The following is a 16,703-nucleotide window of genomic DNA, read 5'->3' on the forward strand; positions in this document are numbered from 1 at the left end:
TGTTCCATAATCTGGTGGGAATGCATCATTTGTGGTTATTTTTCTCCTAGTTTCAGAACAGCAATATTTGTTCATTAAAAACATATGCCTTTCCGCATAATTGTTGTCATTTCTATAATTTCAGTATGGTAATAGTCCAAAGACATAATTTACTTTATCTTCATCTCTAATACATTTTAAAGACTTCCTTACTGCTCTTTTCTCTCTAACTGTAGCCTGTTTCTTGTAATATTTGCATTTGCTTATCTAATTTTTCCAGTTTTTAATATCCAAATCACAGTAATTGCAACATTCCCTTTTTCTGTTTGTTTTCCATTTGGATGCAAACATTCCTCTTTTCATTGTTTCTCTGAGATGTTCCCTTTCTGCAACCATCTCAGGTATTCTTTGCCAGCAGAGGGACCAGGCCTCTCCAAGGCTTTGGCTGCAACAGCCTCCAAATGTATTTATGTGTCTTCTGTTGTGTTTCAAAGTTTGCCCTGGTGTATCATTGTTTTGCACTGGGAATCTGACTTTTTCAAAGTACTAAATGGATGTGTGACTGAGAATTTTTCCCCACTTGCCATCAATAATGATCAACTGTTGATCTTGGGCCCCTGGAGGAACATCTCCATTCTTCAGTTAATTCTTCCCTTCTGAGAGCAAATAGTATCTAGTTGGATCCCACTTGTTTTTCCATTAGCTGAAATAAACTCTAGAGATTTGGGATGCTGACAGGTGCACAGAAATACCTGAGTTCAGGCAATGCTCCCTAGGCATTTTCTCACTTCCACTTCCATCAGAGGCCTACCCTGAGCTGCACTCATTTGCTGGGCTGGGAGAATAAGTGAGAATAAACACTCCTGTGAGCAGCAGCTTATTCCTCAAAAGAGGGCGTCCCAAAACTGCAAAAAGTTTCTCACTGCTGGGATAATCAGTTCAGGGATTTCTGATTTTTGCTTTTCTACATGGCATTAGTTTATCAGTTGATGAGCATTTTCTGCTGGATAGGCAGCACATTTTCTTGATTATTTCTGTTTCTGCCTTTAGGTAACAGACTCAGATAATAAGAGGCCATCCTGTGGGTATCTTTAAGGGTATGAGTCTGGCCCAGCTTCTGCAGTCAGAGCCATGTGATATTCACAGTGGCCAAATTTTGAAAGAGGGAAAAAGGTTGACAGGAAACTCTTGATGCAAGTGATGATAGCATGTTGTTTTCCCTCAGGAAATGTTCACCTCCATGGTGACTCAACCAAGAAATGGGTGAGATGAGTGAGGAAAGCTGGCAGGACACACAGAGTGTTGGATGGCTATCCTGGGGGTGCTGCCTTTCCCAGATCACCTGGGCTGCAGGTCTGGGACTGAGTGTGTGTGGAAGGGCTGGCATCTGTGGTCCTGAAAATCCCTCTGGGATGGCACCTCTCTCACTGCTCAGCCAGACACTGGAGACTTGTACTAATCACACAGTGCCAGACTTGACAAAACTCTCTTTTTAATCACCTTCTCAAATACAGGCACTCTAGTTTTTCTGTGCATTTCTCAAACAAAGAGCTCTCAATGCAAAATTCAGCTCATCTGGATAGTATGTGAGTTGGTCCCAAGCTCTTATGGGGGCTTCAGCAGAAGACAAAGGCCAGCAAGCCGTGAAGGCAGCACCCTCCTCTTTGATGAAGATACCTTTCTTTGCATTTTTCTTGAATAGTTTCAAACTATTCGAGCAAAATGAAAAAAAGAAAATTCATTATCAGTTTCCTTCACAGTGTACAGACTTAATCTTAAAAAAAAAATCACACTGGGTTATGAATGAATGGAGAATAACATGTTATATTGCTGAGAAATTTTAGTCCTCCAGCATATGACTACACACTTGGATAACTGCTTGTTCCACATGGGACCCAAATCATTAGTTGTCCACTTATTTATGTCACCAGGTTGTAATTATTTTCTGGTAATACTCTTGTGTGCAGCTTTGTATAAATACAAAATAGAAAACTAGCCCCTGTGCTAGGAATTTACAGTTCAAATAACACATAAAATAGTGCCACTTAAACAAACATAGGATCTTCATAGTGGGCTCAATTTACACAGTTGGCCATCAGATCAGGTTGCTATCAGATACAATACAACTAAATCACAAGTGTCAACTCTGACTGCTCACATCAAAATTATTATAGAAAGTCACTCATTTAAGGAAAAAACTCAAAAGCAGAATTTGGGTTAAGTATAATTGAATTTTTTTTTTTTAAAAATCTCCTAGAGCAAAGCCTTGCTAGCATGTTCTTTATCATTTACACCAGTCCATGCATTTCCCAACCACTGACCTTCTCAGGAATTCTGATTTTTCTCTTTTTACTCCAAAAACTTTCATATGACAGCCCATAGTTTGCACTCAGCAGTTCTGGGCATGTTCTATTACCAGGTGACAGAGAAATAGCTTTTCAGAGTATGCAGGAAGGAGGAAAACCCCAAATTTCCAAAGCACATGGCACTCAGCATCTGCAGCATCAAAGCTCTTCCCAAGAGGCTTTTATAGGAAGCCATTTGTTGGACATTTGCATTCTTTAGATGATACCAGGATCCAAAATCTCCTTTTCTACATAGAGCAAGTAACTGAACAGCATCTCCAGGATACCACTCACAATGATGACCTCTACATGCACAGCAAAATTGATTAAATGCACACTTACTTCCCTGCAGTTTCAGCAAGGCCAGCAGGTCAATCACATTAATATCAGATACTCTGTTTTATTGGAGAAGTCTTGTGGAAATAAACGTCAGCATGGCTGCAGTCCAAAAATTTAAAGATTCACTGGTGGAGTCAAACATAAATGGATCTTACCTTGCAGTTTGACAAAGTTTCTTCCTTTGATATTTCTCCCTAGGTACCTGAAGCTATGGATGCAATACAGGACATGCCCTATACCTGGGAGAATTGTTAGGATGAATTATCTTAGAACAACACAGAAGCAAATGAAATTCAGTTATTTGGTTGCATTACTCCCCTGACATTGGAGACATTATTATAGACATCTCCATTTGTTGTGTGGGCTCCCTTCAGGGCTGAGGAGACAAATCCAGACTGCTAAGACAGGAACTATCAGACACCTTGAAGGTACCTGCCATAAAAGGGGATTGACCATAGCCTGAAAAAGCCCATTGTGCTGCCATCTCTGCAAGAGATGGTTCTTGTTTGTAAGGAACCTGCAGTTTCAGTGATAGATGGCTTGAAGGGTGCTCGAGCAGATCTCACAGGAATGCCATGGCCCATCAGCCCTTTCACTCCTCTTTTTGCAAACTCCTGTCTCCTGCTTCCTCCACCACTTCCCCGTGTTCCATGATGGGTGTCACTGCAGCTTTACCATGTGCCCACATGGGCTGGAGACCTGGAAGCAGCAGAGCTTGAGGATCTTCTGCTCTGCTTTATTCAGCCTACAGCCTTGCCTCCCATACTGCCTGCAAATCCCCAAAACTCCAGATTTTAAAGTTTGAGGTGCAGTATGTTAACAACACACCACACATTCAATTGTGCAACTTCAAATATCAGAGTGCTATAGAACAAGGTGGAAATTAAAGGGAAAGAAAAGGTCAATGTTTCAGCAGTCCTGTCCTCTTCTGCCCCACCATCACACAGGCAGTGGGACACTGAGTCTGTGCAACCCATCAAAAAACTCGAGTATCTGCTGAAGCCAGTGAAATGACAAAGACACAATGCTACAAGCACAGGAGTGTTTGTATGACTGGCAACCATTCAGTAAATTTCATGTATTATTTACTTGTATTCATCCTTGTCAAATTAAATTAGATTTCAAAATGCTTGGAAACATTGGACAAATGCCCTTTATCATTAAAGGAAGATTCATTATCTGTGTGGCATTATTAAACTTGTATCTTATGCCCTTTTTAGTACCATTTTTTCCTAATTACCCAAAGCTTTTTGGCACCAAGAGCACTAATGAAATATCTAAAGGGCTGCAATCTAGCAATATTTTGTTAAAATAGGAAAGGCTTGGATCTATTCTTAAAGGCAAAAAATGAAGAATAATGGCAGATCTTTGAAGAATATACATTGTATTTGCATTTTCAGAGATTGGCTCATACCTTGATTACTGACTGGATCCGTTGCTTACTCTTAGAGATGGGGTGAATGTGTCTGTTCAAAGAGACTTGCCAAAGTCCCTGTGGGACCTGTAAATCACAGGCAGCAGCAACTGTGCTCTTTTTTTGTGCCTTTGGGTCTCAGAAATGTTTCTGGCCTCAGCTGTTTTCATGACCAGCCAAGTGCCACACGTCCATTTTAAACACTGCCCTGTGTCCAGTCCTGTGCATCTGAGCCTGCTGCATGTGGGGGTTTTACAGTCAAGCAGAGAACATTTAATAAACATCTCTCCTCAATAAACACCCTCCATGTGGCAGTGGTTTTGAGATGGTTTCCTGGGAAGCCCTGCCCCCCCAGTGCAGACACAATGCTCTGCTGGTGGGACCAGGAGCAGCAGCTCCTCAGCCATGAATTATCATGGGAAATTAGGTAGTAAGAGACAAACCAATTATGGATGCTGTGACATATGCCCTCAGAGGGCTTCATCAGCTGCAGCAGCATTTACCTAGTCCTCCACTTTGTGTTTCAGAGGGCAAAAGGGCAGCAAACATTAAGGAAAGCGGCCCTCTGAGAGATTTCTCTCTCTCTCATCTACAACTGTGACACTTTTAAAAGATGAAGGACAATAAGAAGGCAAGAAATAAACATGACACCTTTATTGGTTTGGATATTTTTAGACAGAGAAACATGTTATTTAATAGGTACAAAATATTATAGAAAAGAAAGGTGTCTTTGCACTGCTGTAGAGCTTCCCACAAAACAGTGCAAGTAATTCAGGCAAGAATTTGATGAACAACTCTGAGCTTGGCATTTTTGGTACTTCAGTATAATTTACTGCCTCTTAAGAGGCTTGACCAGACTCTGCACAAGTTAATTCAGGGAAGTATATGATGGTGTCGCCTAGCAGAAAATGGCACAATGAAATGGGAGCCAAAGGCCAAAAAGACAGCACAAAATGTTTAATAAAGACAATATTCAGCAAGCTGTGTAGGTACACCAGCTTCCTCCACTCTGCAGGGTTTTTCAAAAGGACTGGAACTCCTGAATTGAGGCACTGCTGAATGCAGGCATGTTCAGTCAGGAATTACTGGGTGAGATTCAGTTTTGGAGGCTGCAGTCAGCCTCAAAAATTCATTCTCATCACTTGTGGGTGAAAAACACCTTAATTATGTCCTTTGATTTCAGCTTGGGTAGTGTCAGTGCAAGGCACAGCAGGTTGGACATCTTCCTCCCTCTCTGCAGGGAGGCGTCCCTGCCCCTGGATTTCTGGCCACATAGGATCATGTTCAAACTTCTGCACAATGGTGGAGCAGGCTCTGGGGTTTTCCTTACTGTCTGTGGCCTCTGACACCTTTGTGCACTGACACAACCACATGGAATGGCAGTGGGATCCTCCAAGGAAAAGGCACAGCACGAAGCCTGCTCAGGAACAGCTTGTCTGGGTGATAAAACTGCTGGTTCCTGTGATGGCTGGGGAGCCAGCAGGCAGGTTTTGTAGTTATAGTTATCCCCAGTGAGGAGTTCTTTACCTCCCACTGTGCTTCAAGCTACAGGGTTTAACTGATATTAGCCTTTTTCCAGCTGTTTGAAATCTAGTGAGTAGTGTTGCTTTTCTTCTTCCCCCTGCCACTGCTCGCCTCCCTGATGGGAATATTTTGGCTGTCTTCCCATCTGAAGATGTGTTTGGAAATTTGGATGAGTCCAGGGAGTGAATTGTCTCTTTCATTGTCTCCTTCTAGTGCAAACACCACTAGAGTTATTTGCCTTCATAGTTATTTCCATCTCCATGTAATCATTGTAGAACACCAACCTGCCCTCAGCAGAGGTTTAACTGTCCTATGGCTGGTCCTCCTCAGCATGAGTTGTTGCCCGTGGTTTTAACATGGTGTTTTTGCTAGCAATGATTCCACAAGTATTCACAGAGGTTTGCTGTCTCTCCAGATGCTGCCTGGGCACCAAGCAGAGGCTGCCAGATGTGCAGCAGACATGGCAGGGGCAGAACAGTGCATGGCCAGCACAGCACATGTACAACACAGGGGGTGTATGACACTGAGAACATGCAGCACCAGGCAGGTACACCTCAGTGTACTTACAACAGTGTGCAGGTACACACAGTGCAGCCAGCACACTGCACATGCCACCATGGTACACACAAATTGTGGTACATGTTTCAGAGTTCTGCTCAAGACCAAGGCAGTAAGATGTTCCTGTGAATCACAGAAACCATGATACAGGAGAAATATTTTTAATAAGTGATCTGACCATTTTTATAATTTATTTAAAAGTAATAGTGTCCTAGGATCATTACAAAGAATGTAATACTTTTTGGTAATAGGCACTAAGGCAGTTCTGTAGCAGTTTTACTGTCATTATTATCCACTTAACCACCACTTACATTTAGAGATATTAATTTGTTTGTGTGTATGCACATATACAGTGCTTGATATCACTCCAGGATCAAGTTTCTTAGAGAAGGAGAAAATTTTGCATCTAAGATACTGCTAGCCACAAAAATACTTGGGGAGTAATGGGAAAAGCAAATGCTGCACAGATGCTTGGAAGGGATCCAAACAAATGCTTTTAAAACCTACATCAAACCTTCCTCTTCTGTTGCTGCTGCTGTGTGGTACCATGTACAGAGATGTCAAATTACTTAGAAGGATGAAATCTGTGCAACTCAGCACCTTTCCCATCAGTAAATTAGAGAATCAAAGTGGAATTAAACTATTAGAGGAGGTATTCATGGTGTGAAGAGGCATTCATATGCTTTTAAGGGACAAATTCAACCAGCAGTTGCTTTACCAGCTTGTAAAATGTGCAGTGTGAGCACAGCCGCAGACCTCTCGCTGCTGAGGAAAATCACTTTCTCTGTGCAAACTTTGGGAGCTTTATCATCTGTAAGCTTACCAGGGCTGTGTTTGGGCTGCATTTCTCCATGAGACTGGGTGAAAATATCCCCAATTAGGGCAGGTGGTTGCAAAGAGGGATTTTATAAGACAGAGCTTTGTGGGTTGCCTTGCCTGAGAAGGCAGAGCCCGTAGTGGGAAGGGTGAGGTTGGCAGCAGAGCTGTGCCTGGGGCATCAGTCAGCCCCCTGAGTCAGCCCCTCATCCAAGCTGTTTGCTTGCAACAGGAGAAGAGGAAAAAAATCAGGCATTGCTCTCCTTTCCAAAGTCACCTCAGGTCTCTTGAGGGCAGCAGCCCCCACAATGAATCCAAAAGTACAAGGCTCTTCAGGTTTACATTGTAGTACTCTGGTGCTGTGTTTCTGATTCATCTATAACATTTGTAGCAGAGACATTGCAATAGCAGGGGATTCCAAGCAGGAGGCAAGAAATTGAGTTTCTTTATTTTTATTTACTACATCCAGAGAAAGTATTTTTTTTTTCTTCCCCAGAATTGGTGATGAATTGGTTAAAAGCAGCTTTCAACCTCTCTAAATTTGTGAGAGCCTAAAACTTTCCCAGGGGAACCCATCAAGAATTTCCCATGGAACCTGACAGTGGCATTGTCCTGGTGAATAATTTAAAAATTATCCTTTGGAATGGACAGAGAAATATCTCGGAGGAAAGTCAACCAAACCCTGCAAGTCCTGAACAGCTCAGGAGGGGACACAAGGCTTCTCTTCCCAATGGGTTTTGAGTGTCAAGATGATCACCATCATTTCCAAAAGAATCATGGGAGAAACAGCCCCTTTCTAGGTCTGGGAGTTTTCAGTTTGAGTAAATCCCCCAGTCCCTACCTCTGCAAACTCATTTGCTGCTGCCAGTCCTGGCCAAGCTTCCAGATGGGACACGCAATGGGCTGGATGTTATTTCCTCCTATCCCAAAGGCAGCAGCAAAGTCCTTTTGAACAGCTTCAAATCAGTTTACCAAGTCTGAGCCAGTCCCTTGCTGAATCAGTAGCAGAGGAATTTCTAAGCATTGTGAGCCACAGCTGTGCCACTGGTGAGGACACTTGGCCACACCCGAGCAGTGTCCCCAGGAAGCAAGGAACAGCCAGCTGGTATTTGTGTCAAATTGTTGATATGTAAGCAGGGAGCATGCCGTGCATTTAAATCACTTTCACACTAAATTTGGAACAGAAATCATTAAATATTTATTCTGTGCCCAAAATACTGCTCAAGTGCCCTACTTACTGATATTACATATTAATTCACGTAGATTTTGCAGTACTGATAATGCATTTATTTTAAAATGGTGACTCTGAGGTATTTGTCATGATTGGGATATTTAATAAAAAGAGAGATTCATGGCCCCAGAGGAAGCCCATCCAGTCGCTTCTGTAAATCAAAGTGGCTCATGTGAAAGGAAATTCAAAGGTTCATAATTACCAAGAAAAAAACACTAGCTGTAAGTTATTAGTGATGTGTTGAAGACCAGTAAAATCAGATCTTCCAGAACAAAGATACTTAAAAGCCTAATAGAAATTCAGAATTATTTACTTAGCAGGAGGAGTACTGTATATTCAGTGATGTAATCACACAGCTAGAGTATAATTGCTACAAATCAATTGCTCCTTTCCCTCAGTATGAAAGGTTCAGGTTCTCCTGAAATATGAGGACTGGTTGAAAAACTTAAAAATAACTAAACAGATGCCCCTTGAGTTGCAGTGACCCCAGGGATGGCAATCAGGCATTGACTGGCAGCAGCAATCCAGCCCAGGTTTTGTAGGAGCCCTGTGCATGCTGGAATAGATCAGCTGCAATTATTTCCAGGCTCTGGGCGAGCAGAATAGGGTGCATTTGATAAATTGCCCATGGTCCTCCTATCTGCAATAAGACTCAGTCATTTTTAATTACAGACGCCTTGAAAGCTGGGAGCCAGTGCTAACTGGGCAGCAAAATATTGCTACAATCTTCTCAATAGGGTTTGGAAAAGGATTTCAGTGCTGAACCTGACACGGATGTGATGCTGCCAGTCTGGCCAGAAAGTGGAGATAAACAGCTCACTTGTGGATTTTGCTGAGTAGCTGCAGACATGGAGAGAGTCTGGTCTCTTTCAGGACCTGCTGGGTCAGGCTAATTTGTTGTTATTTATTTTCACACCTGGTATAATAAACCCTAGGAGGAGACTAAAAAAGACCAAAACCAGTGTCAGGACCAAGTGCATCCTCCATGGCAAGCAGGATTTGCCCAGGCCCGTGGAGGAGAGCAGGGGGCACAGAGCAGGTAGTATGCTTCCTATCGCTATTAAATTTCCCCATCTCCTGCTTCATGTTATCAAGGAAGGCAAGCAACCTTTCCCCCTCTGTCCCTGCCCTGGCATGCTTCTTACAGTACACCCCCTTCTCTCCCTGCAGTATTTGCTCTTGCAGTGCCCTGAGCAGTGAGAGGTGCCTGGAAGAAACCCATCACGTGGATCATTATGAGCATCAGCCTCCAGGCACAGGAGGCACCAAAGCCAATGTGCCGCTGTCTCCTTCCCAAAGAAGGACTGCAGGAGGCAGAGGCTTGAGAGGCAGCAACATTGCCTGTGGAGGCCAGGGCTGCTTCAAAGGCAGCCAACAGCACCCCCCACACAGCTGCAACTGCGGCGTATCTAAATCCAGTTACAGGGTGGAATAAGCACTCCTACCTCACCACACAGGGCTATTTCTGACTCCAGAATCTGGATGCCGTGGGAAGTCTCATTTTCCTGCAGATGCTTATTAGGTCTGGAGAGCAGAACCTGGCACCTGCAAAGGAGGGAGAAGAGAGAGAATGATGGCTCAACAGACTTTTTCAAGAGACTGAAAAGCCTTTCCAAAGCACCTTCAAATACACTATCCAGAAATAGATTAAGAGGTTATCTTATTGCAAACTGCATTTTACCAGCAGTGCTGGTAGAAAGGGTAACTGCAGCTTTTCAATGCCCTGCCAGTCCCCAGTGGGCAGCTACCACTGCACAGGGCACAGACAACTGTTCCCACTGTGAAAGACTGACCCTCAGCTGGCTGGAATTCTCCCTTTCAGGAGGCAGTTTGCTGAAGAAAGGAAACTTGCTGTAATTGCCCTGGGTGCAGGGCAAGGAGCAGACTGAGCATTGATAAGAGGAATGCTGAACTGAAGCACCCCAGCTCTTGCACCATCTGCATCTGCAGCAGCTGAGTGTCCCACGGTGCCTCCCTCCCCATCCCACACTTCCCTGATGTCAAGGATTAAGTAGAGCCAGCAGCTCTGTCTGGCCTGTGCTTTGCTCCTGCCACAGCCCTGGTGCAGCCAGGATCCCAAAGTAAATATTAGCTGAGTGTGCATGAACAGGTGAAAAGAGCAACAGTTTAAGCCACTCTGTTTGGGAGACTGAGAAATCTATATAACACTGTTACCAAGAAACAAGGATTGCTTCCTCTGCTATTTTAGGAAACAGTGAAACAAATGGAGCCTGGGACACACCAGGATTTCTATTTCCACTCTGTAAATGAGTGTTATTACCAAGAGGCAGTGTTTTCCAGGGGCACTCTGTAGCCAGACTCTATTCATGCCTAAATCAAAGGATGTGCTGGTCGAACCTGCCCACTCACACACTCCCATTATCCAGTTCTTTAAAGTGCCCTGTTGCAAGGTGCAAACTGTCTAGTCCCTCACAGCATGTGCCCAAGGATGTGACAGCAAGTCCTCAGGAGAAGGTACCATTTACTTGGCACCACCTGTTGCACAGCCTAAGACAGGCTGGCCCTCAGCAGCTCCTCTGCTTCCCTTTTCAGTTGCTGCTGAAAGTTCTCATCTTTATGAGCTGTAAGATATTTTTAAGGAGTCTTTGCCACCTATTTTTCCTCTTTTTTCCCTTTCATTTTCACCTGATACTGTACAGAACTCAGAATTGTATTGCAAAATTGCTTTTCTAAAGCAAGAGGTACAGCCAAGCAAAAACTTTTTTCATGTTTTGATGGCATGTTGCCAAAGGGCCAAATTTGCAGTAGATGACATCCAGAAGAAAAAGTGATCTCTGATGCTGGACTCCTGTAAGAGTAACAGCCAGTGGGCACCCTGTGATTGCTGGGGGGCTGGCACTGGGCAGCCCTGTCAAAAATCAGAAGCTGCTCTGCAGTCAGTCTCAAAGAGAGGGTGAATCCTAGCTGGGGTCTCTGTACACCCCTCCAGAGGTGTTTTCTGATCCAAACCCAGCATACTGCATCTATAAGACAAATCACCTCAGGCTCATTAAAACAGCACCATCTGAGCTGGAACAGGGATAGGAGCTAGTGGGTGCAGTCAGTGACTGGCAAGAGAAGCAGAGAGTGTCCCAGCACCAGATTCTGCACTCTCACTTTTCTTCCAAATCTCATGCTCAGTGCAGGCGATTTGCAAATGACTTCTTTTCTGGCAGGGGAAGTTTAGACTGGCTATTAAGGAAAAATTTCTTCACTGAAAGTGCCATCAGGCATTTGAATAGGCTGCCCAAAGAAGAGATGGAATCACTAGCCCTGGAAGTGCTCAAAAGGTGTGTGGATGTGGCCCTTGGGGACATGATTAAGTGAACATGGCAGTGTTGGGTTAATGGTTGGTCCTTTCAGCCCTAAGGATTCTATCATATTCCATGGCCACAGGGGATCTCAGCGGAGGCTAAACAGCACAAGAGATGGGTCTTTCCTCTTCTAGACGGCCTCTGCAACTCCCTGCCATCAGCGCACAGAGATTTTACAAAGGCACTAATTGCTTCCAGCTTTCATAAATATTCTGGTTTAGGCCTTTAACCAGGATTAATAAAAAGAGTGTGGGTTTATTTGGTTTTCATGCAAATGCAAGCCTCCCTGAGGGAGATATTCTGTTAAACTCTCCCAAATGGCTGCTTTAAGCAGAGTTCACTCCTTCTGAGGGTTTCTCCCAAGCCTTGGGTCCTGCCTGCTTGCTTGCACAGGCAGTGCCACTGTACCCAGTGCCACTACATAGCAAGTCTCTTCCCAAAGCCAAGGCCTCTGCTTTAGCTTTGCTTTTCTTTGCAGTAATTTCCACAAATTATTATCTATACTGATTTCCTCTGTCTAATGGAAAAAACTGGAGAGAGATACAATTGCTACAGTAGCGATTTTTCTAATATCAGCTGGTTCTTCCCTCTGACACTGTATAAAATGAAAAGAAACTTGAAACATTTCACAAAATACTTTTACTATTCTTCATCCAACTCTGCTTTTGATATCTGAGGTCACCTGGAATCTCCTTTACTCAGCTGCAGTGGCTCCAACCATGAGAGGTGGGAAGCATTTCACCCTCAGCAGGGATTAGTGAGTGTGTATTTGCTGCTTCTTGTTTGTAGTGCAAACAGGCACAGGCACAGAGGTGGAGTATTCCCACACGGTGAGTATTGCCCCTTACCGGAACTTGCAAGAGAGCTGGTAATGCAGGTACTTTGGATCTCATTTAGTAATTATTCTGGAAAGTGTTTTAGCAGATGCAATTAACTCAGGATGCTGGGAACAAATATGTAGGGGCAGATTTTTAAAACCTCCTGGAGCCTGTTCCAAAGTGATAAGCTAGAAAGGACCATGGGTTTTGCAGCTGTGTTTCATCTTGAAAATGAACTTAGCCATCCAACATTAGCCATCCTTTTAACACAAAGAGCCTTTGTTTTAAGCATCCTGAGAAAATAGCAATAAAAACCAATATAACATCAAAAATTACTTAGCTAATGCTCCTATTTATCTACATTTACCCACTCATGATGGGTAATTACACAAGTACCCACCGTGAAATAATACCACTGGAAGTTAGCCACACATAATTTTCATGATCACTCTACTGCTTCCCTTCCTGCACAATTCCTTCCAGACACTGCCTTGCAATAAGATGCAAACAACTGCAAGTGAGAGATGTTTTAGAGGAAGCTGCATACATTTCTCTGAACAAATATGGCATTTGGAAAGAGAAAGCAAGAGGCCTGAGAATTTTTGACCTGACTCTTTCCTTTACTCAGTAAAAAGCATGAATGTTGTAACTGTACATTCAAATACAATCACTGTGAAAATGTGGATGTGTGAATCAAGGAAATAAAACGTTGATCACATTGACTGTGATATGTCCCTGCTTCTCTGGACCAGCAAAACTTCCAGATGAACCATATCTTGATATTCAGTCAGGCCTTTCAAAACATAACCAAGTTCAAAGTTCTCTAGTGAGCCAAATCTCACCCACTAAAGGACAAATATATTTCTGAAGGTTCTTAAAAAAGAACATGCATGTTTTTGTGGTGGTTGTATGTATCTATCTTACATCAATTAATTTAAGGAATCTTTTCTGACAATCTGTCAGAAAAGTCAATTTGTCTTTATAGTCAGATACTCAATGTCTGTGATGTTCCTACCAGCAAAAGTTATTTCTGTCATCCCCAGCTGCTTTCCTCTAGTGAATCCACCTCTGCAGACTTACTGCAACAATCAGAGCAATCACCACAGAAAACCTTTCATAAAGAATGGTCCAATTTTCCTCTGATCATCTGACAGAGCTTTGTTGCTGTTTTGTCCAGGAGAGGGAAGACAGAGAGCTGTAGCTCCGGAACATCTGCCTCCTCAGCTATGAGGGAGAGCACCTGCAGCCTCATGTCACAGATTTTTTTTCCATTCTCCTATACAATAAATGACATTTCTTTATTGAAAATCCCAGAGACTTCTGCTTTCTCCTCTGTTGTGTGATCACCTATAGATAATATCATCATATGCACTGATGTAATTTATTCATTTTTTTCTGCATTGGCACAACTGGACTCAGGACAAAGGTGTTTTTTTTTTTTTTTTTCTGATGGATACTATAAATATGGCATCAATCAAAAGAAAGAAATGCCAAACTAAAAGACAACTAAAAAAATAAGTGAACATTGCTGAGGAAGAGACTTTTGAGACATCCCATAACCCTTGTGGTAGTTATCCTTGCATTAGCAATGTTAGGGGCCAAATGGCACTAGCAGTTGCTCTATGACCTGTCCCCTAGCAGTACAACCACACACCTTGGGTGAGCAGGGATATTTGCATTACAGCAATGATATCATGCTACTTCTAGTTGTTTGTCTGGGAAAAAATAAATAGGGAGACATGAAATGAAATGATACTAAGAAAGGCTGAGAGGGGCTGAAAAGTGTTTTCCTAACTTCAGCTTGGACAGCTCCTTTCAATGGGAAGCACACAGAAAACCTTGTTTGCAGGAACTTTACAATTTTGCTCTTCCCCACAGAGATTTTGTCATCCCCAGGTCTTCCCACATTGCTGGCAGGACACACACCATGTGTGATGTGCACAATGCCACAGCTCTAGCAGATAAGGCTGATGGAAATGGGGAAAGCCATTTTTCATTCTCTACACCAATTTTGCAGCCACTTCTCATGGCTTTTGGAAATGTAGGACCCAGAAGTTTTTCCAGACTCATCTGCTACTCTGTGCTTTTAATTAGAAGTAGGTAAGAAGCTCAGAAAGCCCAGCTGTTGTGAAAACGCTGGAACACATCGTGAGAAGCAGTGCCTATCTCCTCAGCCGCAAGCTATTCTCACAGTCCCATCACCATGAGCCAATGTTTATCTATTCTCCCTAAATATTTATTAGCATGAATTAACAGGTGACAGGTATTTTGACATTTAGAAAAGAAGCACTGCTAATTGAGCAGAAAAACAAAACCTTGAAAACACCCACCGACCACAAATACACAAATACATGTAAATGAAGTCTCAATCAGATCTGAAAATCACCAGAAACTAAACCATTGCATACACGATGTCTTCACTGACTCATCCCTCAGAGAGCCTCCTGAAGTTCTCAGCTTGCCCCAGGTAATCTTCAAAGCAGAACACCACGATATCATTACACATGTAATAATTAGTGACTTGGATGAAACCTTTACCAGCAATATCACTTTTCAATTAAGACTTTTAGCGGCACCGAGGTGCAAGAAGAGCTGCTCGGTGGAAAACAAATGCTGTGAGCCTCAGGTCTGCAGGGATTCATGTGGCTCAAGATGCTGCGAGGACACAGTGTAGGGTTGTGGGGGCACCAGGGGCACAGCAGGGACATTGGAGTCCGTGGGGACATTGGTGTCCGTGGGGACATTGAGGACACAGCAGTGTCTGTGTGTGGTTGTGGAGGTTCGGAGAGACAGTGGGTTCTGTGGGGACACCGTGGTGCCCGTGTGGGGACACCGTGGTGCCCGTGTGGAGCTGTGGGGACCCTGAGGACACCGCGGTGCCTGTGTGGGGGTGTAGGGACATTGAGGACACCGCGGTGCCTGTGTGGAGGTGTAGGGACATTGAGGACACCGCGGTGCCTGTGTGGGGCTGTGGTGACACTGAGGACACCGCGGTGTCTGTGTGGGGCTGTGGGGACACTGAGGACACTGCGGTGCCTGTGTGGGGCTGTAGGGACATTGGGGACACCGCGGTGCCTGTGTGGGGCTGTAGGGACATTGGGGACACCGCGGTGCCTGTGTGGGGCTGTGGTGACACTGAGGACACCGCGGTGTCTGTGTGGGGCTGTGGGGACACTGAGGACACTGCGGTGCCTGTGTGGGGCTGTAGGGACATTGGGGACACCGCGGTGCCTGTGTGGGGCTGTGGGGACACCAAGGCACCCGCTCAGCACCCCGCACCTGCGGGACCCCCCGGCCATGGCGGCTGCGAGGCGCGCACCGGGCATGCGCGGGGCCCGCTCTCCGCTCGCTCCCCTCGCTCCGCGCGTGCAGCACCGCGGCCAGCGCCCGCGCGCACGGGGCGGGGCGGGGCGGGGGCGCGCGCGGGCGCGGCGGCGCGCGGAGCCGGAGCCGGGCACGGGCACGGCGGCGCCGAGCGGAGCGCAGCCCAGCGCGGTCCGGAGCTCGCCCGGCCGAGCCCAGCCGGAGCCGCCGCGATGTTGGACCCGTCGTCCAGCGAGGAGGAGTCGGAGGAGCTGGTGGAGGAGGAGAGCGGCAAGGAGCCGCTGGCGCCCGCCGCGGCGCGGCTCTCGCCCAGCCGCCCCGGCGAGGGCCCGGGCGGCGGCGGCGGCGGCGGTGCCGGCGGCGGTGGGAGCGCCGGGGGGCTGCAGCCCGGCGGGCGCGGCAGCAGCGCGGCGCGGCCCGCTAGCCCCAGCCCCTCGGTGGCCAGCGAGAAGGAGAAGGATGAGCTGGAGCGGCTGCAGCGGGAGGAGGAGGAGAGGAAGAAGAAGCTGCAGCTCTACGTCTTCGTCATGCGCTGCATCGCCTACCCCTTCAACGCCAAGCAGCCCACCGACATGGCCCGTCGGCAGCAGAAGGTACCGGCCGTGCGCTGCCCTGCCCGGCTCTGCCCTGCCCGGCTCTGCCTCTCCTCTCCATCACCCACCCACCTTTGGCTGCTCCCTGCCATCCATCCTGCCCCCTTCTTACCCACCTGCTGTTGCCTTACCCCTGTGCCCGCTCTCCAGATCCCCCTCTGTCCGCATCCCTGCCCACTCCTCGCCTCTCCCGCCGCTGCCGGGCCTGCAGCTCCCCGGGCACCCCAAGGGCACTCCCGGCTCAGGGCACCTTGGGCCCACGCGGTGCTGGCTCGGGGCCCGGGGCAGCCCCCTGACCCCCTGTCACCCCCCGTGCTGCTCCCCGACATGCTCTCCCACACAGAGCCTGTGACATACATCGTTGCTTCTAGTTACGCAACGTCGGGATTCGGGAAGTTTGGGATGTTGGCCTCTAAAGGTTGTCGAAAGGAGAGAAGTGGGTGATATT

General features: G+C 45.9%; 1 protein-coding gene across 14 annotated transcripts in view; it reads left to right on the forward strand.

Moving 5' to 3' along the window:
• The first annotated feature begins 15,874 nt into the window (after positions 1-15,874).
• The window catches only part of CADPS (calcium dependent secretion activator), a 203,412-nt gene continuing 202,583 nt past the window's right edge, over positions 15,875-16,703 (forward strand). For all 14 annotated transcript variants that reach the window (XM_059480072.1, XM_059480074.1, XM_059480081.1 and 11 more), the window contains exon 1: positions 15,875-16,255. In XM_059480072.1, the coding sequence (XP_059336055.1) occupies positions 15,875-16,255 (381 nt within the window). The remainder of the gene's footprint in view (positions 16,256-16,703) is intronic.

The sequence above is a fragment of the Ammospiza nelsoni genome, chromosome 11 (genome assembly GCF_027579445.1).
Source record: "Ammospiza nelsoni isolate bAmmNel1 chromosome 11, bAmmNel1.pri, whole genome shotgun sequence".
Taxonomy (NCBI): Eukaryota; Metazoa; Chordata; class Aves; order Passeriformes; family Passerellidae; genus Ammospiza; species Ammospiza nelsoni.